This window comes from Vidua macroura, chromosome Z (assembly GCF_024509145.1).
Source record: "Vidua macroura isolate BioBank_ID:100142 chromosome Z, ASM2450914v1, whole genome shotgun sequence".
NCBI classification, from domain to species: Eukaryota; Metazoa; Chordata; class Aves; order Passeriformes; family Viduidae; genus Vidua; species Vidua macroura.
Genome location: NC_071611.1, coordinates 46936671 through 46963215, shown reverse-complemented (window position 1 = coordinate 46963215; position 26545 = coordinate 46936671). Strand labels below are relative to the sequence as shown.

Genomic DNA, 26545 nt, shown 5'->3' with positions numbered 1-26545 from the left:
CCAAGCACATACCTTTTTACTGATAGGGAACTTCTGGGGCTCAGATATAGCCCAAAAGCTTGTACTTCGGATGTAGTTTAACAGTCATTAAGGTCACTGTCACCTACACTAAGCTAGACATGTGAAGCAATATAGCTTCTAAGAAAATAATTGTCTTGTACCCTTCATGAACAGTTAGAGAAGGATCTAGAAGTTCCGTTTCAGGATATTTAAAATACATATATGAATAAGAAATTACATTCACATTTCTAGATATTATTCTTACAAAGGACAACAGCAGTACTCAAGTATTCATTGTCTCTCTGACATAATTTATGTAAAAAAAAGTTTGCATAGCTGTGGTGAAGATACAGGCTGAACATTTTTACAGACATATCTGATTTTTTTTTACAGCACCATACTAAAAAACATACAAACAAACAAAACATAAATAAACAAAATAGAAAAAAAATAGTTCAGGATTTATGCATTGTAAAAGGAAAAATATTCTATAAAATCTAGGATACATTTAGATAGTTACGGAGCTGGCATTCATGACCTGAGAAGTGGTGCAGGAGGAAGACTGTTTTCTTCAAAACAAAAGCTATTGGTGAGGTATAGGGACAGAAGGTTTTGCTGCCTTAGCTCTGGTGATTAGAGAAAGGTGAGCTCAGATTCCTCCTGACATTGTGGAGCAGAAGAATCAAAGGCAGCTATGAAAAAAGGTTGCAGCAAAGAAAGTTCCACCCCACCCCCCATGGTCAGCTGGTCAGAGAGAAAGAGAGGCAATGTCTATCAAAATTAGAATACAGATGAGAAGGAGCAAGAACAGAGACATGTAACTGCATGAATAGCAGCTTAACGTGTATCTTGAACAAGATTTCGAGCAACTACTGTCTCCATCGACCAATTTGTTACATTGTTTTCAGTTCCCAGGACATTCTTGATGAAGGCATAAGTACTTAATTGCATAGGCAGTGTTACATAGTCGACATCTAATTAGTTACATTATGCTTTATTAAATTATTTTCATATCCCCTCATCTCCTTATTTCTCCTCAAATGATTTTGGAACTATACATTGTTGCCTAAACATGGATAGCCAATGGCATCACAGATCCTGATTCAGTGGAGTGCAGATAGTATTGCAGTATAATAAGTATAAAATTCTTATGAACCACAGTTTTTAAATGTTAAAAAGTCACACTGTGGCCCCATACAGGGAGCAGGCAGGAAGTAAATTTACAGAACCTGAGTGTATAAAATGTTGAATTTTCAAAATCAGGAAAGTGGAAAGCATTATATAGAGGCAGCAAAGAGAGTTGGAAGAACCTTTCAGGTCAGAAAGGAGTTCACACATATTTCTCTCTGACAACAGACATAAAGGAGGTGAGAGAAAAGGAGAGAGGTAAAAACTGCAGAAGGAATCAAACCCATATACACAAATAAGTGAAGCAGTAGCTGAGGGGCTGCAAGACTGTTTCATAATCTTTGAGAAATACAAAACATAACCACATCACTGTGTAAATTCTGTACAAAAAGGAAATTTTGCTTTTACATAAGGCAACAAATGTGGTGACTATTTACCTGGCTTGCTGTGTGTGACAGCACATGAACCTACCGCAATTAGTTATCCAGTTTTATTACATACATGTAGTAGATGTTTATTGAAGCGTGTGCTATTTAGCTAATTGATGTAGACAGCTGCAATCCAAGTTACCACAAACTTTTAATACTGTTTTTATACTGTTTTTATGTCCAAGCATTAATTAGAGGTGAATCTAAGCCTCACTTTAGCAAACCTAGCTACTAGAAGCTGACATTTTTTTCTCATTGAGAACGAAGAGTGAATCAAAGCCTTCTAACTTTTGCAGTAAATTATTTCCCCTTGAACACAGAAAACACAGATGAAAGTATCTTTTCCACCTTGCATCTCCTACTTTTCTGAAATATCAACTATGCTTTCCTTGTTCCAGATAGTGCTGTCACTTCATGTTTGAGAGGTGAGGTCCTTTTCCTCTTGGACCAAAAGTGACTTTCCAAAGAGAAAACAAAGCAATAATTTGCATTAATATTGATTTGATATTGATATTTGAAAAAGAGTATGATTCATTTTTAAGCTCTCTACTTATTACATTGCTACTGATAATGGTCTAAATTGGAAAAAAAAAATAAATAAAATGAACAGAAAAGGTTTTATAAATAGAAGCACTGAAAGAATTTTATTAGGAAGTCAACCAAGTCAGCTAAACCAGCAATCTCCATTCAACTTTTGTGCCCTTGAGAATTTTTTGAATAATGAATAACTGATCTAAAAGAGAACCTGGCATTCTTGGTTACTAATTCTAACTCTGATGAGTGTACAGCTTGCCTTTCTTTTATATTTCTTCTTTATAAATAAAGCAGAAATGCAAATATACATAAATCATCTTTCAGTTGCATTCTCTTCAATTATTAATTTCTCACCTATTTGCATGACCTGTATAATGTTCTCACTGAAATATAAGATGGCAAAGAAACCTTTCATTTAAGTTATTTTTCTAAGAACTCTTCTTACAATGATATGAACTACAAGGAATGAAACCCTTCTTTAACTTAATGCTCAAATTTTAAACCAACAGTTGGATTTAGCGGCAGGTGAAAGCTCTTTATTGAACTAAGGGAACTTAACACATATATTTATCTGCCTCTTCCTCCGGGATTACTATGGATCCATTTTATCCATTAATACTGAAAAAGGGAATGTATTACTTTTGTTACACATACAGAAATGCAGAAGAAAAATTACCTGTGTAAAAAGCAATATTATATTCTGATAGCGCACAGGAGATCAGCATCAAGGTGAGGTCTCCCCAAAATTTACAAAAGATCACTGACTACAAATCTGTTATCTTCCTGAACACCTGAGCAGTTTTTATTTGAAATGATCATCCCTTCTCATTAGTCTCCATTAAATAAAATGCAAGACAAGAGTGTTCGGTGCAATATGATTTGAGTATCTAATTTTGACATATCATGTGTAGAAGTTGTAAAACTGTTACCTTTGTTTTTCTGAAGTTCTCTTTGTAACTCTGGTTTTTATAGTTCAAAATAGTTTATTTAAAATTTAAGGTTACCTTAGGACTATTTCATTTTTTTACACTATATATGAGCTCTTCAAGTGAGCTACAGTGAATTTCTCTTGGATATGCACATCCATTTATCCATGTAATGGCATGAACTCCAAAATGCCAAAATGTTTTTAATGAGAGGTATTTGTCATCTTTTACTAAAGTGCACAAAACATTACAAACTTAGAATGTTACCATTAGAAAAAAAATTATTTTTGTGCTTACAGGTTAAACCTAGAAACACAACTTGTGGCAGCATATATGTACTACCACACAAACTCTCTCCCCTTTGACATACAGCTAAGATATCCCAAATATAATCCCAGCTCTTCAATTTACCAGCAGACCACCTCAAAGCAAAAGAAATAATTTTAGAAGTGCCATACACAAAGTCAATGTGCTATTTCATAAATGCTGCAAGTATGGAGGTAACAACCTAGATAAGTATATAGAACATAACAGTGAAAATATCTCCGCTAAATAAAGGTTACATCATAATAGCTTTGGTCTGTAAAGTCACAGTGGCAAAAAAACTATCAAGAAGACCGGGCACTGTGTTAAATTATAGCAATGTTTACATAGCAGATATCTAATATTGGATTTGGGCTAACTAATTTTGAGGTTTTACATTACAGACATAACCATTCTACACATTCGTTATCAAAAAATATCATTCGTGCTCCAGACCAATACATCAAAAATGTTTTGCACTGCTCTCTTTACTGAGTTTCAAGAGGGAACAGAATACCTTAATAGCAGAACTGGTCAAATGTCATTTAACTTTCACGAAAATCATATGCCTTTATCTGTCATAGAAGAAAATGGGAAATTGTTTATTGCATCACTTGAAAAACCTTGCAAATCACATCCAGAGAGCTTCTTGCGTGAACATAACTCTGTTCTTTATTCTGCTAGGAATATACAACATTCAAAGTAACAGGAAAAAGTAGGAAAGGGCTCTTACCCTTCTTGAAGATAGGAGTGACATTGCTTTCTCCAGTTTTTGGGCAGTGCCCACAGTTGCTGCAATTGGTCAAAGGTTGCTGAGAGGGGCCTCAGAGTTACCTCTCTCAACCCCCTCAACACCCAGCATTTGATGGGTGCATCCCATCAGGGCCCATGGACTTAATTATTTCTAGTTTGCTGAAGTATTCCCTGACCTAATCCTCTTGCACCAATGCCAAATCCCTTCTAATCTCAACCATGCTGTGATTCTGCATTCTCTACAAAGAGCCAGATAACCTCTGGCTCTTTGAGTCATAAGAACACTACATTCAGAGAAGTAAGCAGATCAGGATTGTGTAGTACAGAAACAGCAATCAATATTATAGAAGAGACAGTAAGCATAATGAATATTGGAGAGGTTCTGCTTTTTGTAAGATTGTTGAAAACAACTGTTAGTCCTTCTGCAGAGGAGGGTTCAAGCTACTGGCCACAGTTTATGGCAATCTATTGAACAGAATAAAATCCTTTACTGAATGGAGAGGTCTGTAGAGCCAGAGAGGATACCACAGCAGATGCTACTGCTCTGACAAAAGCAGCAGACCAAGAAATGGATAAAGTAACAGATCACTAGGCCACTTCTGGAGAAAAAAGCAGGATAAAAAGTGAAAAATGTGCTGGATAAAGGAAATACAAAACTTGCTATGGAGAGTACAGTTTAGGAGCTTGCAAGTCTAGTGCGAGAAAATGACCTCGACAAAACGATCATAATTCAGTGACTGCTACACAGATGAGTGCGGTGGCTGCCTGCCACGACCTCAAGCAGTCGAGAAGCACCGGCTAGCACTGCCTGTGAGAGGCCGGGTGGCTGCCACGTGTGTGCAGGCACTCCAGGGTTATGGCACCTGCCTCCTTGGTAATGCTGAGTCCTGTGGCGTGGGTAACGCAGCTTTGGCGGCTTCACACGTTGAGAGACGAAGGGACGAGAGGACACTTTGTTTGCGAGCCCTAAGATCTTTTATTCCCCCATGCGTGGTCGGAGCAAAATGCTCTCAGTGCAATGCAATGCAAATGCTGGAGAACAACGAACGACAACAGGTTAAGTAGGGCGTGGGCGGACAGGGGTGGAAACCTAGCTCGCCCAATGGGGACAAATGACAGAGAAATGACATCAACTATAACAACCAATGGTAACATAACAGAGGTGGGTACAGAATCCTGGGACGAATAGAAAGGCTAAGGTGGGGTGATTGATGCAGAACTTTCATGAAGAAGCTGGGGGTGGTTACAAGATTGACACCCAACAGGGAGTGAGCAACCCCTGACTGACAGAACCAAACAAGGAGAAAACTGGGAGAGGTGAAAGATTGACAGGTAACTGTGGATCTGGGTGGCAGGAACCTTCGGGGTAAATAACTTGGAGCAAACCACTGTGACGGGGAAAAATAGGGGAGTACAAAGAACAAACCTAACTAACATTAACAAAACCCCTAACTAAATCAACCCAACCTACAACAGATGAGTACAGCCTTTCAGGGTATCTAGCATGCAGAGAGACAAAGTGTGACAAAAAGAAAAAAAGAATGAGAAGTCCAAGTGTGGATACAGTCTGTGAAGGAAAAGTGATGGACACAATGAAGCCTCCTAATAAGAAAAAGCAAAAGAAGAAACACTGAAAACCTGGCCTAGGATGGCTTGGAAGGAGCCTTTCAAGGTCACCTCGACCAAATCTCCTTAAGCTAATGAGGAAGTCTACAGCTTCCTCATTATGGGAAGTGGAGGGGCAGGCACTGATCTCTTCTTTCTGGTCATCAGTGACAGAATCAAGGAAATGGCATGAAGTTGTATCAGGGGAGGTTTATATTGGATTTCAGGAGAAGTTTCTACACCCAGAGGGTGGCTGGGGACTGGGACAGGTTCCCAGGGAAGTGGTTAAGGCACCAAGCCTGTCTGAGTTCAAGAAGTGTTTGGACAGTGCTCTCAGTAGCTGGCAGGCAGGTTTGGAGTCTCTGCTGGAGAATATTTCATTATTGCATGGCAGTACACAGGAAGAACAACTCTGTAATCAGAAACACTCAGCTACACAGAGGAAGCAAAGATGGGATGGATGAATTCTGATGCAGTAACTGCAAAATGGCATTATGCTCAGAATGTAAAGTAGAGTGAGGAAGGAGGACTGGGAGGACATGGACAGTTGTCGTGTTTGTCCTCCCAAGTACACGTTACACATGATGGAGTCCTACTTTCCTGGAAATGGCTGGACACCTGCCTGCCCATGGGGAGCAGTGAGTGATTTCCTTGTTTTGTTTTCCTTCCATGTCCAGCTTTTGCTTTACCTATTACTGTCTTTACATCAACCCAGGAGTTTTGTAACTTTTACTCTTCCAGTTCTTTCTCCCTTGCCCCTGGTAGTGGAGTGAGAGAGTGGTTGCATGGTGCTTGGTTGATGACTTGGGTTAAACCACAATACCTTCCCATCCACTGCCACTGGCACATGCCCATAGTGCCAGGTCCCTCTCCGCTTACCATGGCTGCCATGCTTCTGGAAGCTGGTGCTCCTGGCCAGCTGTTGTATTGATGCTCCTCAAAAACATCAGCAATGGAACCTGCTCCCATAGACACAGGAAGGAGCTATAGTTGTAAAAGGGACAACCTTCTTTCTACTCCAGGAAGACCAAGATCCTCGTCTTGGTGGGATGTGCTGTCCCATCCATTGTTCTCTTCAGTGAGACAGAGGCACAGAAGAGAGACAGGGAAGAGAAAGTGGAAAAGGGAGGGAGGGAGGGAGGGAGGGAGGGAGGGAGGGAGGGAGGGAGGGAGGGAGGGAGGGAGGGAGGGAGGGAGGGAGGGAAGGAGGGAGGGAGGGAGAATCACTCCATCAGCCAGACACTTCCTGACTTTGAGGATCAGCCAAGGGGCCAGCTGAGAAGTGTCTTCCTTGAAGCCCATTTCTTCATGCAAGTGTAGCTTTACAAGCAGCATCAAGGCCAATCTGTTCTGAGTGGTGTGATCAGTCACAGAACTCTGGTTATGCATACAAAGTGGTGTTTGGATTCAGAGAAGCTGCTCTAAAGCCCCAGTGCCCTGTACCCTGGGAGGACACCATCTTTTCAGTCACATAGCCTGTCATGACTGGCAGTCAGGAGCCATCCTACCAGTCTGTTTGCCCAGAAAGCCCTCTGACCAAGGGACCACAGGGTCCTTACTGTCCCCTTGGCCACAGAGAAAGGCAGTGCATAGAGCAGCATGTTCATTCCCTCTGTGCATAGGCACCATCCGCCTTTATTTGGCACATTGTCCTACATAAATGCACTGCTCCTTTTCATTCAGAACCTGTTCCACTATCATGGCTGCAGCAGGATTTCCTGCTGGAGGAGGTACCACCAACAGGGCCCTGGGGCTCTGTGAATCTTTGGAGTATGGAGGGTCATGAGATCAGGGACAGGCCCCAGCTGAAGAGAGACAAAGTGCACCAGTGACTGTGTCAGGGAAATAATAATTTATTTCCTGTCTTTTGAATAAAGATTTGCTGGAGCCTTGATTGTGCCACTACTGGACTGGCCTCTTGCAGGGCTGGGAGAGTTCTGGCAGCCAGGGGCCCTCCTCTTCCAGGGGTGCTGGAACCCCCCCATGTGAGAAGTTCCTGTCTTAGACAGAAGAAGAAGGTCTGCATTTGCTGTCCTGGGCAGAACCTGCCTTTTCCACCTCCCTCTGCTCCTCCTGGGCCTGCACCTGCTCTGCAGACAAGGACACAGATGAGGGACAGTCAGTATCCCTGCAGAAGGCAGTTTGTGAGGTGCTGGCTTGGTTCTTCATATCAGAGCCTTCAGGGCTGCTTGTAGGGGAGGCAAGATTTTGCTCCCAGGAGCTTGTGGAGCTGGCTGCAGGGTTGTGGTCCTTCTCCCCAGCAGTGTGGGATTGCAGTAGCCTCTGGGCCTCTGTGCTGCATCCATGCACAATGACATTAATAAGGCCATAGGTCAGTGGTGCTGTATATCCCTCAGGGTCAGGCTGCAGCATCTGAAACAATAACTTCTCATCCAGACTACAGAGGCATAGGGCCTGCAGGATGTGTCCCTCTGCATTTTTTACCAGCCACCACTGGGACCCATATATTGCTTCCAGTCTTTGACACAGCCAGGGCAGCATGGGGTCTAGGAGATGCTTTTGACCTTGGAAAATTCTACCCACACCTCAGACAGGAGCCCCCCATATATAAGGCCTCTGGCCTTATAGGCCCTTGCTCAGCTGGGGGCATTTTTCCCTGTGGAGAAGATGGCAGGGATGGCACAGGGCAATGGGGGCTGTTTTCAGCCAAGTGGCTGGGAGCTCTTCCTGCCTGGCGACAGATCTCTGGCAACTCTCCACAGGGTGTGACAAGACACTGCAGATAGTTGTCTTCTTCATGCACAGAAAACTTGACAATCAAAATTGTGTTGGAATAATCCTTGGAAATAGTAGAGTTAGATTAAAGTCTGTCTTCCACATCGGCTGCAGAGCTGGTATCAGTGCTCAGAGAAGTAAAGTGTGCTTTTGCTGATGGAGTTGCTCCTAATTCCATCAGCCAATGAAATCAGGGGCCAAGGCAAGAGCCTTTGCCTATTGGACTGGCTATGGCTGCCTCGGGCTTTGGGTTCTTTTAGTAGGGGTAGGAAAGCTATCTCCCACCCTCTGGCAGGCAATAAAGAGCCACTGGAGAGTGGAGCTTGTCCAGTGGGGTCTGTGTGAGCAGTTTGGGATGTGAAGGAGGCAGGTAGAGTGTGGCATTTCCTTCTTCTCTAGGTTCAACAGCTGATAAGCACCAGGGGCACCCTGAAGCTGCAGAACCCCAGGCAACAGTCCGCTTGGTTGCGAGACTTTCTGCACTGCTGCCTGGAGACGGACGAGGACAGGTGCTGGTCTGCCCAGGAACTTCTGCAGGTAAAAGGCAAAGCGGCTGCCGGGTGCGCCAGCCGCCCGCTGCCAGAGGCTCCTCATCTGCTCAAGTCCAAGGTGTCAGATGGGCCCCGCTCCTAAGAATCTCCAGTCTGGGGGTTTTTTGAAGGAAAACAGAGGAGAATCCTGGCCTACGATGGGTTGGAAGGAGCCTTTCAAGGTCACCTGGACCAAATCTCCTTAAGCTAAAGACATCTGGATTAATGGATTTGTGGGATTGGAAGCCATGTTTGCCTCCTGTAGCAAGGTCCTGGATGTGGAGACAGAGGTGCACAGAATGCCCTCCTTTCTGTATCTTTCTTGTTGCCAGAGAAAGCCTGTTGCAGCCTGTGAGGTAAGTAGAAATTAATTTCTTCTTTTTCTCTTTGGGCAGCATCTGTTTGTAACCTCAGCCAAGCCGACCTCCAGCCTGACGCCTCTGATCATGGCAACGCAGCAGTTTATGGCCGACAGGAGACACTAGCCCTGGAAGAGACCACTGTTGTTTTCTGTAGTTTCTAGTTTCTAGCTCGTAGCTTGTAGTTTGTTTAGACTGATAGTCAAAATAAATAGGATAATAAATAAAACCTTCACTGTGTTGGAAGCTTCCCTTTGTTCTCACCCTGTGAATAAGCTCTAAATTTGCTTCTGAATGGTCAGGTGTTTCTTAAACGTGGGAAGAGCCATAGATGGGGTTTGTGGCATGGATTGGAAGTGGGCAGAAGTCTTTTGCCTTTGTTGCCACCAGGCCACAACCTCTTGTGGAGAGACAGGCTTGCAGCTGTGACTAGAGGAGCAGAGTAGGGCAAAACGGGGCAGAGCAGTGGTGTCACTGCTGGGGATGCTGCTGTGGCTGTGGTTGTGCTGCAGCTCTTGGGAAAGGTTGGGAGTGTCTGTGTTGCTGTGGGCAGAGGGGGAGGGAGCCGGGCTTCTCCACAGGCTCAGGCACAGGCGAGTGTCCAGTGGGAAGGCAAGTTCTGCCATGGGAACTAAGGCCAACATGAGGGAGTGAAAACTTGTGCAGTTTGGAACTGCGTGAGCCACTGTGGAGGCCTGTGGGCCTGCTAGGGGACTTCTTGGCTCTATGCTCTGGAAGAATGTCCCCTGGACTTTAACCTTTCCCATGGACTCCTGTTTTTCGTTTCAATGTACGTCTGATACATTTTTGGTGATATATAGTGATCATATAGGGATTATTGAAAGTCACTTACTTTGCGATGTTTGGTGGTAATTGACGGTATATTTGACAATCATTTAAATTTAAATTTTAGTTGCACAATATTTAACAGATTTCCTTTCCAGTTTTTGTATTCGACCCCCCACTTCCCTGAACCCACTATCCCTGAGAAGGACAGGACTGGAGACGGATCCTGCTCAAGAGCACAGGCAAGCCACCAGCCATCTACCATCTCCCCTCCTTTTCTGTGCCCTAACCCACTTTGCGACAGCCCTCAGCCTGGCTCCCACTTTCCTACTGTATTAGCAGTCCCCGATTTTTGTTGTAATTCATGTTTCAGAGATTACTGATGTAGGCGACCCTCAGAAGCCAGTCGACCCAGTTCTTTTATTTATTTAGGCAGGCGAGCTGGCACCCTTCGCACAGCCGGAGGAAGGGCTCTGTTGCCCCCACAGGAGACCTGTGCCCGGCCCCGCTGTAAGGTCCCCACAGGCTAGTCCCCCACAAAACCTTTCCTTTTGACTTGTGTGTTTGGTGAAGGGCACCAGGGGAAGGTGCCACCAGAAGTCCTTTTGATTTTCTGTTCTCTTTTGTTTTGTGGGTGAGGGGGAATGAAGTGGCAGAGAGCTGCCCAGGACTTGGGCCCTTAGAAGTGAGGGGAAAGGAAAATTTTATTTACTTATTGTTTAGTTATGCTCTGCAGTATCAACCCACCTGTTTATTTAATTCTCAAGTTTAGTTAAAGTCTATTAAGCACTGTGTTGTTTTTAGTTAAGACAAGATTATTATTTTTACTATGATTGTTATACCTTTCATTTTAAATAAAACCAAAAAGGAGGAGTTGTAGGAGCTTATCCTGGGGGGGATGGGCCATGAAGTGGCCACACGTCAGACAATCAACGACCAACATGAAGCCACGGGAGAAGAGAAGCCACAACGGATGACACCCAGAGAACTTACAGTGAGCTTATCATGAAGAGTAAAGGACTTTGGGACAGACTGGGAGTGGCCATGCAGATCAACAGACGGTGATTGGCCAGAAGGCTTCTGGAACTTGCCATGAAAGACTATACACACACACACACACACACACACACACACACACACATACACATATGTATATATATATAGTGGCAAGCACATTTCTCTCTCTCTCTCAGGATTTTTCATAGAGGTACACAGAGAGAAAGAAAGAGAAAACAGTTTCTATTTCTGCTCTTTGTTTTTCCTATGTGCAATGTGTTTGGAGAATTGTTTACCTGGGGTGATGGCTTGGTTGGATTCTGGTGAGAACTGTTTGAGTCTGATGGCCAATGAAATCCACCTGTGTCTGGACTCTTGAGAGAGGGTCACAAGTTGTGGGTTAGTTAGATTTGGTAGTTAGAACAAGTAGGTTTGTAGTTTTAGTATCTTCCTTTATATAGTATATTAATGTATTATAGCATAGTTATAATAAAGAAATCATTCAGCCTTCTGAACTGGAGTTGGACATCATAATTTCTTCCCACTGGGTTTGCCTGCATTTTACAGTAATATATATATGTATATATGTATATATATATAAAAATATATAAATATATATATAGATCTCTACCTGTGTTGACCCCACTTTGGCGTCTTCTGAAGCAGCCTCTTTATGTTGTGTTTTGCATCCTTGTTTGTGCCCTTTTATTTATTAAATATCTTCAGTTTTGGCACTTCAGTTGTACCCATCTCTTCTCTGTTGCTGTGCCATGTGACCACACCACGGTCATGCTGCCGAGACCGGAGAGTTTCCCCGCGCTCCCCAGGGATGCCTGGGGTGTTGTTGCTGACCCCTCTCTGGCCGCCCCACTGCTAGCTGGGTCGGAGATCACCAGTGGCTGGACGTGCACGCCACAACAAGCCACGGCCTCTCTCAGCTCAGTTCTGTGAGATGTAGCTCACTTTTTGATAGGATTAAGAGGGGACAAAATCTTTGAAGCAAAAAGTATTTATTGATATCAAAGAATCAGCTGAGTCGGATGTGTGTCTCTCCTCCGAGAGACACACACACTTTGTTGAAATGGTAACCTTTTTATACCCTGTTGCAGCCAGGGGGGTCACTGTGACCTTTCTGATTGGTTGGGTATTCAGGAACTTAAACTCCCTCCCGACCGCCTACCCTTCCCCTAGAACCTCCTTTCCCCTCCCCTCTCATCTTTCTCCCTTTTTTGGCTGCATTTTCAACCGTGCTTCTTTTTTGGTTCTGGACAATACTTAACAGGTGCAAGGAGCAGATCAAACAAACCCGTCTAAACCATAGAAAACAGAATAGAAAACAGAATTAACACTTTTCCTTCGCTTACTCCATATTCCTCCTTGAATGAAGCAAAATGCTTTTTTTTTTTTGTTTTTTTTTTGCCATGTCTCATGGCACCCACCACAAGTGAAGGAGGTGCCAGACAGAGCTTCCCTGGGGTCACGCTGCATGAGAGGTTGGAAGGAGGCACAGCCAGGACAGGTGACCCAAACTGGCCAAAGAGATATTCCAGACCATCTGACATCCTGCTCAGTATTCCAAGCTGTGTGCAAGAAGGAGGAAGGAGGGGACGTTTGGAGTGATGGCATTTGTCCTCCCAAGTTACTGTGAGGTGTGAGGGGGCCCTGCTGTCCCGGAGATGCAAAACACCTGCCTACCAATGGGAAATGGTGAATGAGTTCTTTGGGTTTTTTTGCTTGAGTGTGTAGCTTCTGCATTCCCTATGCAACTGAATTATTCTCCACCTGTGAGTTTTCCAGCTTTTACCCTTCCAGTTCTCTGCCCAGTCCATCTTGCTGGTGGGTCATTGAGTGAGAATGACTGTGTGTGGTGCTTGGTTGCTGGCTGGGGTTAAACCACAGCATGAGAAATCGAGAAAAAGTGGTTTAAATGCAAGAGGAGGGAGAATGAAGCTTCCAAATTTTGGAATGGTGGTGGTTTTTCTGTTTTCCTGAGCCTGCCTTCCTGTGGCCTGTCCAGCACCTGACATGTGGGCTTTCTCTCATAGCTTCCAGTTTTGCTGGGACTGGCCCATTTGGGCCCTCTGCTTTCCTCCTACCAGCACTTTGTGAGTTGTCTCACAGTGTGTTGGAACTTTTCTTTCTTTCTTTACATCCATAGTAGCCTGCTCCCTCTGATGTATGGATGTGCCCAGGGAGGTTCCCAGGTGTGCATCTCAGATGAGCAAGGCTCCTTGGAAATGCCACAGCAGTGCAGCAGCAGGATGATGTCTGTACAGTGGATATGTTGCTTGGCTTTCCATTCTTTCATTCATCCTACCCTCTGCAGGCCTGTGTCCCACCTTCTTCTGTGGTGAGCATTTGAGAAGTTCTATGCATGGTTTTCCTAAGACTGGGGGTGCAGCAACACTGAGGTGGTGTTTTCAGTCCTAACCTGTATCACTTGCTTGCTGATGTTAGCTCTGAAGTAAATGGGGAAAATGACAAGCTTTCAAGTCTAGGCAATTACACTGGATATTGAAAACAATTATTCTTCAATAGGATTTCAATATAGCACTGCAACTTCTCAGTGTTTGGATCAATTTTCCAATGCTGCTCTTACTCATAGTGCATGCAAGAATTCATCCAAGGCTTTAGCACTCCCACCCTCTTTTCCTGGTCTGTTATTTCACAACTGACCCAATAAGCTTTGTGATATTTGTTATAAGTTCTTTTCCAGCTTAACGAAGACACCAGGTCACGTGTCAGGGAACTTGGAAATGGGGTGAACAAAGAGAGCACAAGAGACAGAGAGAGGGGTACCGATCCACTTTCTTTTATAGTTTTCCTGGTGCGCACCTCTTATGTAGAACATATTTTGCCACTGTTTCAGGTGTGTGCAGTCAGCCCTTTGGTGCTTTCCAGGAAGGGAGTTCGGAGTCGGAGTTCACACAGCAGCACTAAGGACAAGTCTCAAGACAGAAAGAGCAGTTGGCTCAGCTCAGTGCTTTCCCATCTCCACTCTCTTCCAGTCACAGCTTTTCTGTTGCAACAGTCAGAATGTTTGAGATAAAACATTGTTATGCCTGGTACTCCACAACAGGTGACTGTGTAAGTTATTATCTTGTTATGCACAACACTAACGGTTTACTATTCTAGTAAAAAAAAAAAAATACTTGAAAGCATGGAGCTTTATAATATCTTGTAAGATTTTGAAAGAGAAATGTAGTTTTTATGTTTCTTGAAGAATTGCTGGCCTGGAGGGTGAAACATGCAGTAAACAGCATGAGTCGCCAATATGAGGAAAGCTACTTGATTTACCTGAAATCACAGAATCATAGAATGCTATGGGATTTCAGGGATACTAAAGACCAGCTAGTTGCAACCCCTGTGCCATGGACAGGGCCACCTTCCACTAGGCCTGGTTGTCCAAGCCCTGTCTAACCTGGCCTTGAACACTCCTAGGGAAGGGACAGATGCAGCTTCTTTGGGTAGGCCATGCCAGTGCTTCAGCACTCTCACAATCAAGAATTTCTTCCTAACGTCTTCCCTCAGTTTGAAGCCATTTCCCCTTCTCCTATCACTACATATCTTTGTAGTGTCCCTGTCCAGCTCTCTTGTAGCCCCTTTAGGTACTGGAAAGGGCTGTAAGGTCTCCCAGAGCCTTATCTTCTCCAAACTGAACAAACCCAGTTCTCTTGCCTGTCCCTCAGAGCATAGGTGTTCCATCCCTCTGATCATCTTGGTGGCCTCCTTGGCACTTACTCAAATAGCTCTGTGTCCTTCCTATGCTGGGGGACACAGAGCTGGATGTAGTGTTCTGGGTGGTGTCTCACCAGAGCAGAGTGAAGACACACCCCCATCGACCTGCTGCCCACGCTGCTGGTGATGCAGCCCAGGACACAGTTGGCTTTTTGGGCTGTAATCCCAACTTTGTTGAAGCTGATGAGGTTCCCATGGGCCAACTTGTTGAGCTTGTCCAGGTCCCTCTTGATGGCATTTCACTCCTCAGGCATGTCACCCGCTCAGCATGGCGTCACCTCCAAATTTGCTGAGGGTGCACTAGATTCCTCTGTCTTATGTCCTTGCTGAAGGTGGTATTGGTTCCAGTATGGGCCCCCAAGAAACACCACTTTTCTCTGAGGCCCACAAGGACACTAAGCCATTGACTACTACCATCTAGATATGCCAGTCCAACCAATTCCACTTCCACTGAACAGTTCCATCAAACCCACCTCTCTCCCATTTAGAGCAAAGGATGTTGTGGGGAATAGTGCCCTTACAGAACCCCAGATCAGTAGCCTTTCCCTTATCCATGAGTGTGTTCACTCCATCACAGAAGACCACCACCACTTCCCCTGGATGAGTGTCTACTGGTTCGCCCCTCCCTCCTCCAGAGAGAATTTTTTTGCCACCCAGGTTCTTGTGGGCTGAGTCATGCTCAGAAGGCGTCTCATAAGATGTTTGTGAGGTATACAGCATACACCTGGCCTGGGAGCCAGCACAGGCTTCTGCAGCAGGAGCACGCAGCAGGACAGCAACTGCCTGTTCAGTCACTGAGCTTGCTGCAAGGAAGTGGCAAATCTGCAACTTTCCCACTGTGCTCTGTCAGCCAACCTTTTCTGTGGTCAGAATGAACTGTCCTAGACACTGTACAAACATGAGAAACAAAAAGGCAATGTGCTAAATGTTATTACTTTTTCCTTCTTCAACAGCCTGTAGTAACTTCTTTCTGCTCTCCAACAAACTGATCGCTCAAAATACAAACTTAATGTGTCCAAAAACACTTTACAAAGTTTTAAAGAACAACACTTCTATTTTTTGCTAGGTTTTCTTGGTTGATTGGTTGGTTTTGGTTTTGTTGTTTAGTTTTTTGAAACATATCTGCAAAATGTATAATTAACATCCTTATGAACAGTGCTTCTGGTATTACCTCCTCTTCCACTCCCCAGTTTGATGCACATTTCCTTTTCCTCCTGCCTTCTTTTTATAGTGCTCTACACTGTTATAGATTAGAGTGCATTCTACATTAATGCAGATTATAGCGCATTCTACATTAATGCATATGTCTTTTCCCTCCCACTGATTGAATGAACTCTAATTGGTTGTACCTTCAGGCTGTACCAGTCCTCTGACTATACATCATCAAACTGTACATTTTGCATTAATGCCTTAGGCAGAAATTGTGTTAGGCACTAAGTGTTTTCCTCTTCTCATGTGATGAATGCCTGGTCAGTCTTTCACTCCTGATACCTCTGGTAGCACACCCCAGTGTTTGTTCAAAAGTTTTTCAATCATCACAGCTGCAGCAGGATTTCCTGTGTGGGAGGTACTGCTGAAATGGCCCTGGAGTCCTGGGGGCTCTTGGCTGATAGTGGAGCATGACGTGCAGAGAAAAGCACCAGAACAGGGAGAAAGCAGCACTCAGAGACTTTGTCAGGGAAATGACAATTTATTTCTTTTTTCTTGGCTGAAGAGTTCCTGGATGTGTGCTAGTGCTGCTGGCACGGTGGCCTCTTCTTGGGTCTGGGGGAATTCTGGAGGCTGGGGGTTCTCTTCTTCTGGGCATGCCGGGACTCTCCAGAAGAGTGGTCCCTGCCCTGGTCAGGAGCAGAGGGGCTGTAGCCCTGAGCAGATGGACCTGCCGCTGCCACTGTCTGCTCCTGCTCTTCTTGGGGCTGGTCCTGCTCTGAGCAGGTGGGCATAGATGAGGAGTGGCTGGGACTCCGCTGGAGACCAGTTTCTTGTGTACCAGCTTCCTCCTCTACCTCAGAGCCTGTGGGTCCACTGGCAAGCATCACCTCCTGGGAGCTAGTGTAGCTGGAGCTACTGGAGTTGGTGCTGGCATGATGGAAGCACAGCAGCCTCTGGGCTTTGTCACTGCACTGGCCTGCAATGACATTGATGATGCCATAGACCAGTGATGCTGTGTGCCCATTGAGGAGAGGCTCCAGCAGCTCGACCAAAATATTTGCATTTGGACCACAGACACAGAGGCCATGCAGGATACAGCCCTCTGCAGCCTCTGCTCACCACCACTGCAGGAGGCAGCCCAGGCAGAACTGGGGCAGAGCAGAAGCCAAATCACTCCGAGTGCTGTGGCAGATAGGACAGCTCCAGTCTGTCCCCATGGCCACGTCTACTTGCTGCAGCAGGCTGTGGAGAACTGAGGGCCAGAAGGAGCTCCCACATGCAGACACACTCAGTAGAAGCCCAGGCTTGAGCTAAACTGGCCCAGCCGACTCTGCAGGCACACATACAACCAGTGAGGGATGTCATATCACAGTCCATCTCCTGTTGATGTTGTTCTCTACCACCCAGTGATGTCACAGTCAAAGGATGTCTGGCTCCTGAATATAAGCAGTGAGGGATGTTAGGTTACAATCTGTCTCCTGGTGATGCCATTCTCCCACCCAGTGATGTTACAACAGGACATCTGTCCCTGCATTTCCTTGTGCCTCTATGCATACGTCCAGGGCTACTGCAGCTCCACGTTACCCTCTCTCTTCTCGCCCATGTCTTTGGCTCATCATCACAGTTAAATGCAAGCCACCAAGGCCTTGGCCATGTGTCCAGTTTTAGTATCAGTTCATCACAGCATTTCTATGGACATTGTTGTGAATTTTTTAGGTGAATTTTGATTCCTTATTTTGAGCAGGATTTCTGCTTATGGATCTGATCCACACTGAGTTTCATTTTTCCCATTTCCTACCAAGCAATTCAGCACTCTTATGAGGCCATAGTAGTTTCTGGAAAGAAGTAGTTAAAAGGTGGAAGCAATAGGGTCCTTTTGAGAGGGAAGACGAGGTCAAATCCCACAAAAATAATGACCTGAAAGAATAGATATTCAACTGGAGAGTCAGATCCACAACCTGGCTCCATTCACAGAGGTCTTTGCCAAACCATTCTAAACTCATTTCCACATTAGAAGGATGGGTCTTTGAAGATATCTCTTCCACTTTCTTTGTTCTCCGCCTTCATTGGAAGCAGAGAATTAGAAAAGGAAGAACAAATATAAAATTTACCTTTTCTGATAAAGGAAACCCCACAACAAAAGAAGTCAAGAAGTCTCTTGCTCTGCTTCAATGTTCTCCCTTTTTAGGCTGCAGAATTTTTTTTCAGCTCACAATTCAACTGGACCAGGTGGACAGTATCAATTAGTGCTCAGCAGGTGTTTTTCAGTGAATGCATGCTTGGGTTTATATCTGAAAATTAGTGTAAAGGGAGATGATTACTACAAAAGCTGTTCTCAGACTTAGAGAAAGTTGGGTAGAAAGGTAGGTGAGTAGGTGGGTAGGTAGGTAGATAGTTGGACAGATGGATGGACAGACATAAAAGCTGCCTTATATGTTTCAAACTATATTACATACAAATTTAATACAATTTTATATTAACTCTAGGATGCTTGGCCATTAGAAATGTAAAGAAAATAAACACACATGTTAGTTGTATATGTAATTTACAGGATCCAGTGGGTAGATCTAAAAGGCAATAGCATAAAAATTGGACCATACCATCTCAGTTGCCCTTCATCATGAAGGAAAATTAGCAGTATTTAATCAAATAAGCAGTATTTCAGGAAAGCCCCCACACCTTTCATAAGGAGGACCAGGAGAGAGAATTAATGCGCTATGCAGCTAAGAGTACTTACTGAAGTAATGATAAATTGACTCCCTGTCAGAGACTCTGAAATGGATTTCCATCTTCCCAGCCTTGTGAAACAAGATTCATCACTTGAAAGAACAGCAATGGTAGCAGTAAAGTCAATAGCATGTGACAGAGGTGTATTGAAGCAACGATTTAGGAAGTTCAGTGTATAAAATGGATTATTAGGCCCAAAATGGGGTCAAAAGTCCTTGCATTTCATGGCTTTGTAGGAATGTAAGAGGAATGGGAAAAGACATCCTTGTTTCAATCAAGTGAGAGGGGATTGTTTCCTTGGAGTTTTTGTGCATGCAACCCTACATGCACAGGGATATTGTCTAAGCTGAAAATAACTGCAAATGATTCTGTGAAGGCAGAACTTCCTTAGCGATCTTGCCACTTTCATGGGCTTCTGAATTGCAATAACAAAAACAGAAGTATAAAAATTTTTCATCTGACCTCTGATGACTGTAAACAATCAGAGTCTTTGATAAAATAAGGCAGAGTCACTGGTTATGCTAACAAAGCATCATCAGTTTGGCTTTGAGCCTTGTAGTATCTTCACACAACTGGACTTGCTGCTGTTGGCAATCAACATGTTAACCTCATGCTAACATGAGGTTAACACAAATAGATTGAGATACCACTCACCACTTGCCCCACCAGACTAGCAGGACATACATAATTTATCCTCTAGGCTTTCATATCCTCAGAGTATATATCTGTATTTTGTTAGAAATTGCTGGATGATCAAATTTAAACCACATTTTGTTATTTATTTAGTACTGTAAGGAAGGAAAAGAAAGTCACAAAATATTGGTGAGATGTCAGAGTCCAGGACATCCCTCTGGCTGCCCTGGCTGTCTCGAGACCCTGGCAGGGGTCTTGGAGACCCTGGCATGAAGTCAAAAACACCTGTGGCTTTGATTTTAGGCTGTGGAAAGGGCTGTCAATTTTGTATGAGGAATTACAAGCCAAAAGGGTTTGAGTAGTGTAATAGGCGAACTGACACAGGGTGGAAAAGTAGAATTTTGGGGTTTTTAAGATAAGGGATTCAGGGGACAAGATGGAGGGATTTGGGAGTGTCGTGACCTTCTTCTCCTTCTTCTTGCAGTCCATGTCTTGCTGTGATAGTGACACTTTTCTATTGGTTTAAGGCAGGGACACACTGTCCAACATAAATTTTAGATATTAGTAATAAATTATAAACATAGTATACCTAACTTTTGATATAAAAGGTAAACACCACCTGACAGGGGAGGGAAGAATGCCATGGCTGCCTTGCTGAGAGGATCTCGGCAGGTCAGAGAAAGAATGTTTAGATAAGAAAAAATAAACAACCTTGAAAATGCAGTCGGAAGCATTCCAGGCTCCTTCTTTGCATTGGGCTAGGGAAGAAAAGACTCTTTATGATCTCTTGAGGTCACCCTGATCCTTCAGAACCTCGAGAGAAATCAACAGGGAGAAAATATTTGTAAGCCATAAAAGAAAATCTGACACAGATCTGTCTAGCATTGCTAGATTAGCTTTCCTTATTCACAAGAAGAAAACTGTAATCCAACATCATGCTCTGTAGAATGTCATTAGGATGTTCCCTGAGAAAAGTGTTTACAGCTAGTTCATCTGTAATAAGAAGTTAAAAAGGAACATTTTTTTTCTGTTACTAGTTTTACTTGCTGGTAGTATGCTTGTCTCTTATATATAAGGGGTACAGAGTACTGCAGAATAAAAAATTCAAAATAAATATGTCTTATGTCTTTTACAGTGCTATTCTAGGCATGCCTAGTGAAATATTACTTTGCTTTTTGTTAATTAGTAAATGACTCCTAATTTTCTGTGTCACATGCAATTTCACATGTAACAAAAGCTCTCTCAGCGTGCCCATTTTCTTACATATAAATATAAACAACAGATACCAACTCAGTGTTGCCAGGTGTGGATATTCATCATGGTACAAACACAAGAAAGTCAGTTAAATCCAATGCCCATCTGCTAAGACATTTAGATACAAAGAGAGCTACCAAGCTGCAGCCTACAGCAGAAAAGTCAATGGAGTGAGCATTCAAATGTTCACATTGAATGTTCACATTTGACATGTTTAGCATGTCAAACACATGCTAAAACAATGTGCAGTACTGTGATTGTATGCAGTAGACAGACAAGGACTTGTGCATGCACAAGTCCTTATAGCATGGCACAAAGGCAAGAGCTGCTCATCACCCTGAATTAAACCCCTGATATTCCTCACTCCAGGATATGGCAGTATTGAATTATTTTCATTGGAAAAGACCCTTAAGATCAAGTCCAACTGTAAACCAACAACCTTGTTATAAGTACAAATCCAACTATTTAAAGTTTCCTGCACGGTGAGGAAAGGTATTGCTTTCCCAGGTGCAGCAGAAATGCATACCACCAAGAATGATTCCTGACAGCAAAACAATGAAGGAAATATCTAGCAACAAGTGCGATCCAGCAGGGGTCTAACATGGGATGTTTCCTGTTTAAACTTGTTTGCAATGGGCAAAGCAAAGGAGAACACTGACATTGGCAGATGATGATAAACTAGGGAAGAGGAGGAGAAGAAGAAGGAGGATGTCAATATGTACAAGAGCAGGGCAGCCATCCACAGGTAGCAGAACTAGGGGGAGGAATCAGCTAAAAGGAATCCCATCACATTCAGATGGACAAAAGGGATTATCACTTATGATGCACATGTCACACCACAAATGGATCCTGCATCCAGGTCCTGATCCACAAGTCAAGATGGAAATTGGCAAAATTCAGGGAAGGCCACCATGAGAGTGGGGCTGAGGCATTGACTGCGATAGGTGAGGCCATGGATCCAGGACTGGTTCACTCTGGAGCAGAGACAGCTGTAAGGCATCTGAAAGCACCGTGAGGCTATGGGATGGGATGGGATGGGATGGGATGGGATGGGATGGGATGGGATGGGATGGGATGGGATCAAGGGGCTGAGGCCATGCTCTTCACAGACGTGCCTCGCAGGAGAAAAGAGAAAATGGCATCAGCTGAAGCTACAGAGGCTTGGGTTGGAAATAAGGAAAAGCTTATTACAACGTGGTGGAGTGAGGGTCCAGAGAGGTATTGCATCCTTTAACTGGTAAGGGCCGAGGCAGCCTGGTCTGACCCGATGAATGACTGTGCTTTGAGCAGGAGGCTGAAGGGGAGATCTTGTGAGGTGACTTGCAGCCTGAATGATTCCGTTCTAAATTTTCCGTGACTGGTGAGCTCATTGATGTTCCAGAGGTTCATTGTATGGTCACGCCGTCTGTCTGAGGGATGGCGGAGCACAGTGCCCCCTGCTGGCCCCATGCCATTACCCAGGCATGTGCCGGGGGCGGGCCGGCACGGTTCTTGCGCCGCGGCTGTTGGCACTCGGTCGTTGGGCGTGCACGTGCCCCGCCGTGTGTCGCAACTGTTGCTGACTGCACACGATGGAGGAGCTGCCCCCGCCGCCCTCAGCCCCGGCCCAACCGACCTCGAGGTTGTGTTTCAGGCCCTCGAGGAGGTTGTTCCTCTGTCCCACCCTGAACTGGCTGCCTCTTTGGATGTGACTCTATTCGATGGCAATGCTGGAGTGTGCACTGAGAGCTTTTCAGTGCCGTCACGTGCCTGAGAAGTAAAGGCATCTTTAGTTAAGTGCTTGTTTATTAAATGCAAAATTTTAAAAAGAGAAGTGAATCAAAACTATCCCACCTTCTGGAGCATGAGACCATTACTTGCGTTGGCCAGATTCAGGTGCTCATTTTCAAGGGAAAAATGCACATTTGTAAATTCATTCACGTAGACGAAGTGGAAACTTTTTAGGTTATGTCTTTAATCCTAAAGAATATTTTGAGAATTGCCACAGAAGGCAAACATTTTTGTTGAAAACTCAGTGAAATGGTTAGATGGAGTTACTAATTTTATGTCTTCTATGGAAAATACAATTTTTAAACATTTGGTTGGTCCAAAATATGTCCATACTTTATGGCACCTGGCAAGTTGTGAGTGTCCTTTGCTCTACCTGTGGCTGGTCCTACTTGTATAGAAAACTGGAAGTCTCATGTGCAGAGAGGGGCATGGGAGAGGTCATTCTCTTACATCACCAAATGCACTCTCTCCTTTTGGTTTTGCACACAAAGGAAAAGAAAAAGGTTGGCTGAATCTTTTGCTGCTGCATGAGACCTGCCTAGTATGTAGGCACTTGAAATGCCATGTTTGTGTATGTGTTGAAGCTACTGGTTTTTTATTTTGTACTCTCAGTACCCTGATGCCTTCAATTAAGTTTCTACATGGGAGGTCCTCAGCTGGTGCAAACTTGCCACTAGTGTTGTCTGTGTTGCAAGGATTAGTCATCTTCCTCTTGGGAAAGATGTATATTCTGATGAATCCCTTACAAAGCTCCAGCCTGAACTAGACTGTTCTATTCAGTGCTGGGTAGAGAGGAGCATGTCCTTGTGCCAGTGCACACAGAGGTGGCAGGACTCCTTCCTTAGTGCCCACTAAGTGAATTGCCTTGCCTGCACTTCGGACTTTGTCAGTTTTGACAGCTTTTGAACAGTGTTTCTAGAAGTCTATATTTTCCATTGCTGAAGGCTTTGGCAATTAGAGCCCAGATTTCATCCTTAGGAATAGAGGGATTAAGTGTGTGAGTCAAGGTGTCTTGGTTTTGAATCCTCATGAGTTATGTATGTGATGAGAAGGTTATTGTTGATCCTGGATGTGAAGTGGTTAAAGATTTGCAGCTTATTCTGTGTTGAAGAGTAGTTCAGGGACTACTAGGCCTTTGGTTTGACAGCTTCCCTCTTTTGATTAAAAATGTCCTTTCTTTAACTCTTGGCTCTTCCCAGACTTCCCTGTATTGACCCAGCCTTTTTGCATATTTTTATACGGCTTCATCAAAAAATGTCTATTTCTATTAGTATACACAGGCATTGATCTTTAAATATCTGAGTAAGAGCAGACTAAAGGGGGGGAGTGTGATCTTTTGGAACTGTCCATTTCCTTTTACTCAGTGTGATGCCCTTTTGTCTTCTGTAAATTCACACGTACCAGTTTTCAAAAGCCGTCTTTTCCTTAACAGAAGGAAATGTTGCAGGCTCTAAACAATCATTCATCTTCAAGGTACTGATGGCTAGCCAGTTTGCAGAAGAGACTTACTGTTGCATCCCAGGTTGGTTTAGTTAGGGGTTCTAATAACTGTTAGTTAGCCGGTTCTATGTACCCCCATTTCCCCTCACAGTGGTTCGCTCCGGGTCACTCACCATTGGAGCCTTCCCATGCCAATCTTGTGGCCACCCCCCCCCACCCCCCCCCCCCGTCCATTCCTGAGAGTTCTGTGTCTGTTACCCCATCCCCATATCCCTATTTGTCCTGGAACCCTGTATACACCCCTGTCATGTTCCCATTGGTTGCTGCAGTCCACGTCACTCCCCCGTTGCCTGTCCCCATTGGGCAAGGGGGCTTCCGCCCTTATCTGCCCGCCCCCTATAAAACCCCATGCGTCCCTTTGTTCCATCGCCATCTTGTCCATGCAGGCACTGGGAACAGACACTGCTCTCCACCGCAGCCACCACGCAGCAGTAAAAGTTCTCCAACCAACCGCAGGGCAAGGTGTATCATTCCTTCGCCCCTTCATCTCCTCCCAGTGCCAGTTACAGAATGTGGCAGCCCATGCAGAGGCTCGGCGCCGGAGCCTCCAAACCAGCAGCAGCCCCGGACTCCTGGATGATACACAGAGCCTAGCCGGGCTACCCGAGCCGCCTGGGACCGGGGAGAAGAACGCAACGCCACAACTTACATTCTTTAACAGGTGGTAATGAGAATATCTTTCTGTCTAAAGATAAATTCCAGGTATTTAACTTAAGGCCTTTACTTCCTCAGTGGAACAGATACCTAACTGGCTTGTCAACCTTTATGAGGTTTTTATAACCCTGTAGATTTTTGCTACATAATAATGGAAACATAGCCATGCAGTAAATGGTTGCCTACAAAATACATATGGAGCGGGAGAGAAGAGCTCCAAAAAGCAAGCAACATGTTATAATTTAAAAATTATTAAATTATTAATTTATAATTAGACTTAGTAATTGTATGAGGTGGGTGAGATTCACAGCCAGAAATGTATGGCTAATGAATGTAGTTTTGAACCACACAGACCTCTGCAGTGGTTTGAGTGAGATCTCTCAGTAATAACACACGTATAAGTCTAGTGGTAACTAGGAAGGCACCTTGATTTCTCCCTCTGGGTTTTTTCTTGTTTCTTATAGCTAGTGTCACAAGCAAGGTCAAAGTTAAGACTGTGACGACATGTATTCTTACTTGCTGTATTCTGTTTCTTTTTTTGTTTTTTTTTTTTTTTTTTTTTTTGTTTTTTTTTTTTTTGTTTTTTTTTTTTTTCTTTTTTTTGTGCTTTGGTTAATAGGTATTTTGTAAGAGTCTGAGTTTCCATCTGTCAAATGTCTGAATCTAAAAGGCTTGCAATGTTAACCACGTTAACAGTGTTAACCTTGTGTTACATGTCCTTCCAGGGTGGAGAAGAACAGTTATTATTGTGTCCCAAAAACAATTACAAGAAAATAGCAAATGATCATTGGGTTTGCTTCTTTTTTTCTTTTTGTTTTTTTTTATTCTTTTAAGAAGAATATTTTGGGTCAGTGTGAGTCTTCAGGAAGTGAGCCTGTGAACATTGCGGTGGAAGAGAGAGCTTCACTTGACAAAGCATGAGCTGTGGGAACAGTTCCCTTGAGCCAAAGGACCCTGGTAAGAAGAGAGTACATGTTTTTAGAGATGATTGAGACAGCTACTCTGAGCCTGACTTCTACAGAAAGGGGAAATCAGAGTAGTTGATCCAAGAGCTGATGGTAGAGTTGAAGAAGCTGTTATTCACTTCAAAGGGTAGTTTCTCTGTCCCAGGTAACAATATTAGTTAATAACTCATCTCACAATGCCCATCAGTTTCTACCATTTAAGTAAGGAGTGAGGTCTCTTTGTCAGTACAGAGAAGAAGCAAGGCTGGAGTTCTTTTCATGAGATGTGAATGTTTCTGTTCAAAGTTCTTGTGGGTGCCATTTACAGTGCTAGTGTTACAGCTTTTATCAGGGTACTTCAAAACTTTAAAGTTTTGAAAACGTGGAAGAATTCCTATTCTTTAAACAGCAGGCTTCAAATTTCCAAGGGAGAACCTGCCTTTTGGACCATGTTTTATAGTCTCTGATAAAAGTACAATTACTAGATGTGCTGCCAGGGGAGACATAAACTAGGTCCCATGTTGACTCAGTGTTCCCTTTGCTTCCTAGATGTCCATCTGCTGTACCTTTCCAGAAAGGCTGCTCTGCATAGGAGGAAGCTACCAAGGGAAAGCCTGTGAAAATGGACCTGGGATCCCTCTATATATAGTTATACTTATCGATGTATTATGCTGTTGTACTTACACAGTTAGAGGTATATGGATATTTAGATAGATATACTGATATTTGCATGCTTAGATATAGGCAGTACAGTTGTAGCAACCTGCAATAAATTAAATTTTTTAACTGAAATTGACATTTGTATATTTATATGTAGTCAGCAGACTCTCTGCCCATGTCTCTCTCTTGGGCAGGATGTACATCCTGTCTTGTCCCTGAGAGTTCAGTTGAGTCTTCCAGGGTGAGGAGGAACAGCAGAATCACTGCTGTCAATCTCTGTCATCCTTGCAGACCCTGAGGGCTGTGGACACCATGCTGGAAGCAATGGTGCTCAGCTCTCCTGCCTCCAGAGTCAATGAGGTGCTGCATTACATCTTTGAGTTCTGGCCTGTGAAAAGAGTGGGCATCACAGGGCTATTCCTCACCCTA

General features: G+C 44.0%; 1 protein-coding gene and 2 long non-coding RNA genes across 3 annotated transcripts; 2 read left to right on the top strand and 1 right to left on the bottom strand.

The window, feature by feature from the left end:
• Positions 1-5174: 5174 nt before the first annotated feature.
• LOC128822309 (serine/threonine-protein kinase PAK 3-like) lies at positions 5175-9467 on the top strand. Its single transcript, XM_054004002.1, has 4 exons — positions 5175-5220; positions 7361-7407; positions 8813-8950; positions 9339-9467. The coding sequence occupies exons 1-4, from the start codon at positions 5175-5177 to the stop codon at positions 9426-9428; spliced, it is 321 nt and encodes a 106-aa protein (XP_053859977.1). The 3' UTR covers positions 9429-9467.
• Positions 9468-16492: 7025 nt separating this feature from the next.
• Positions 16493-17336, bottom strand: LOC128822257 (uncharacterized). The gene is made up of 2 exons (XR_008441421.1): positions 16829-17336; positions 16493-16749 (listed from the first exon to the last, which is right to left on the bottom strand). It is a non-coding gene; the product is annotated as an uncharacterized LOC128822257 (long non-coding RNA).
• Positions 17337-24112: 6776 nt separating this feature from the next.
• On the top strand, positions 24113-26218 carry LOC128822254 (uncharacterized). Its single transcript, XR_008441417.1, has 3 exons — positions 24113-24519; positions 25347-25469; positions 26006-26218. It is a non-coding gene; the product is annotated as an uncharacterized LOC128822254 (long non-coding RNA).
• Positions 26219-26545: the final 327 nt, after the last annotated feature.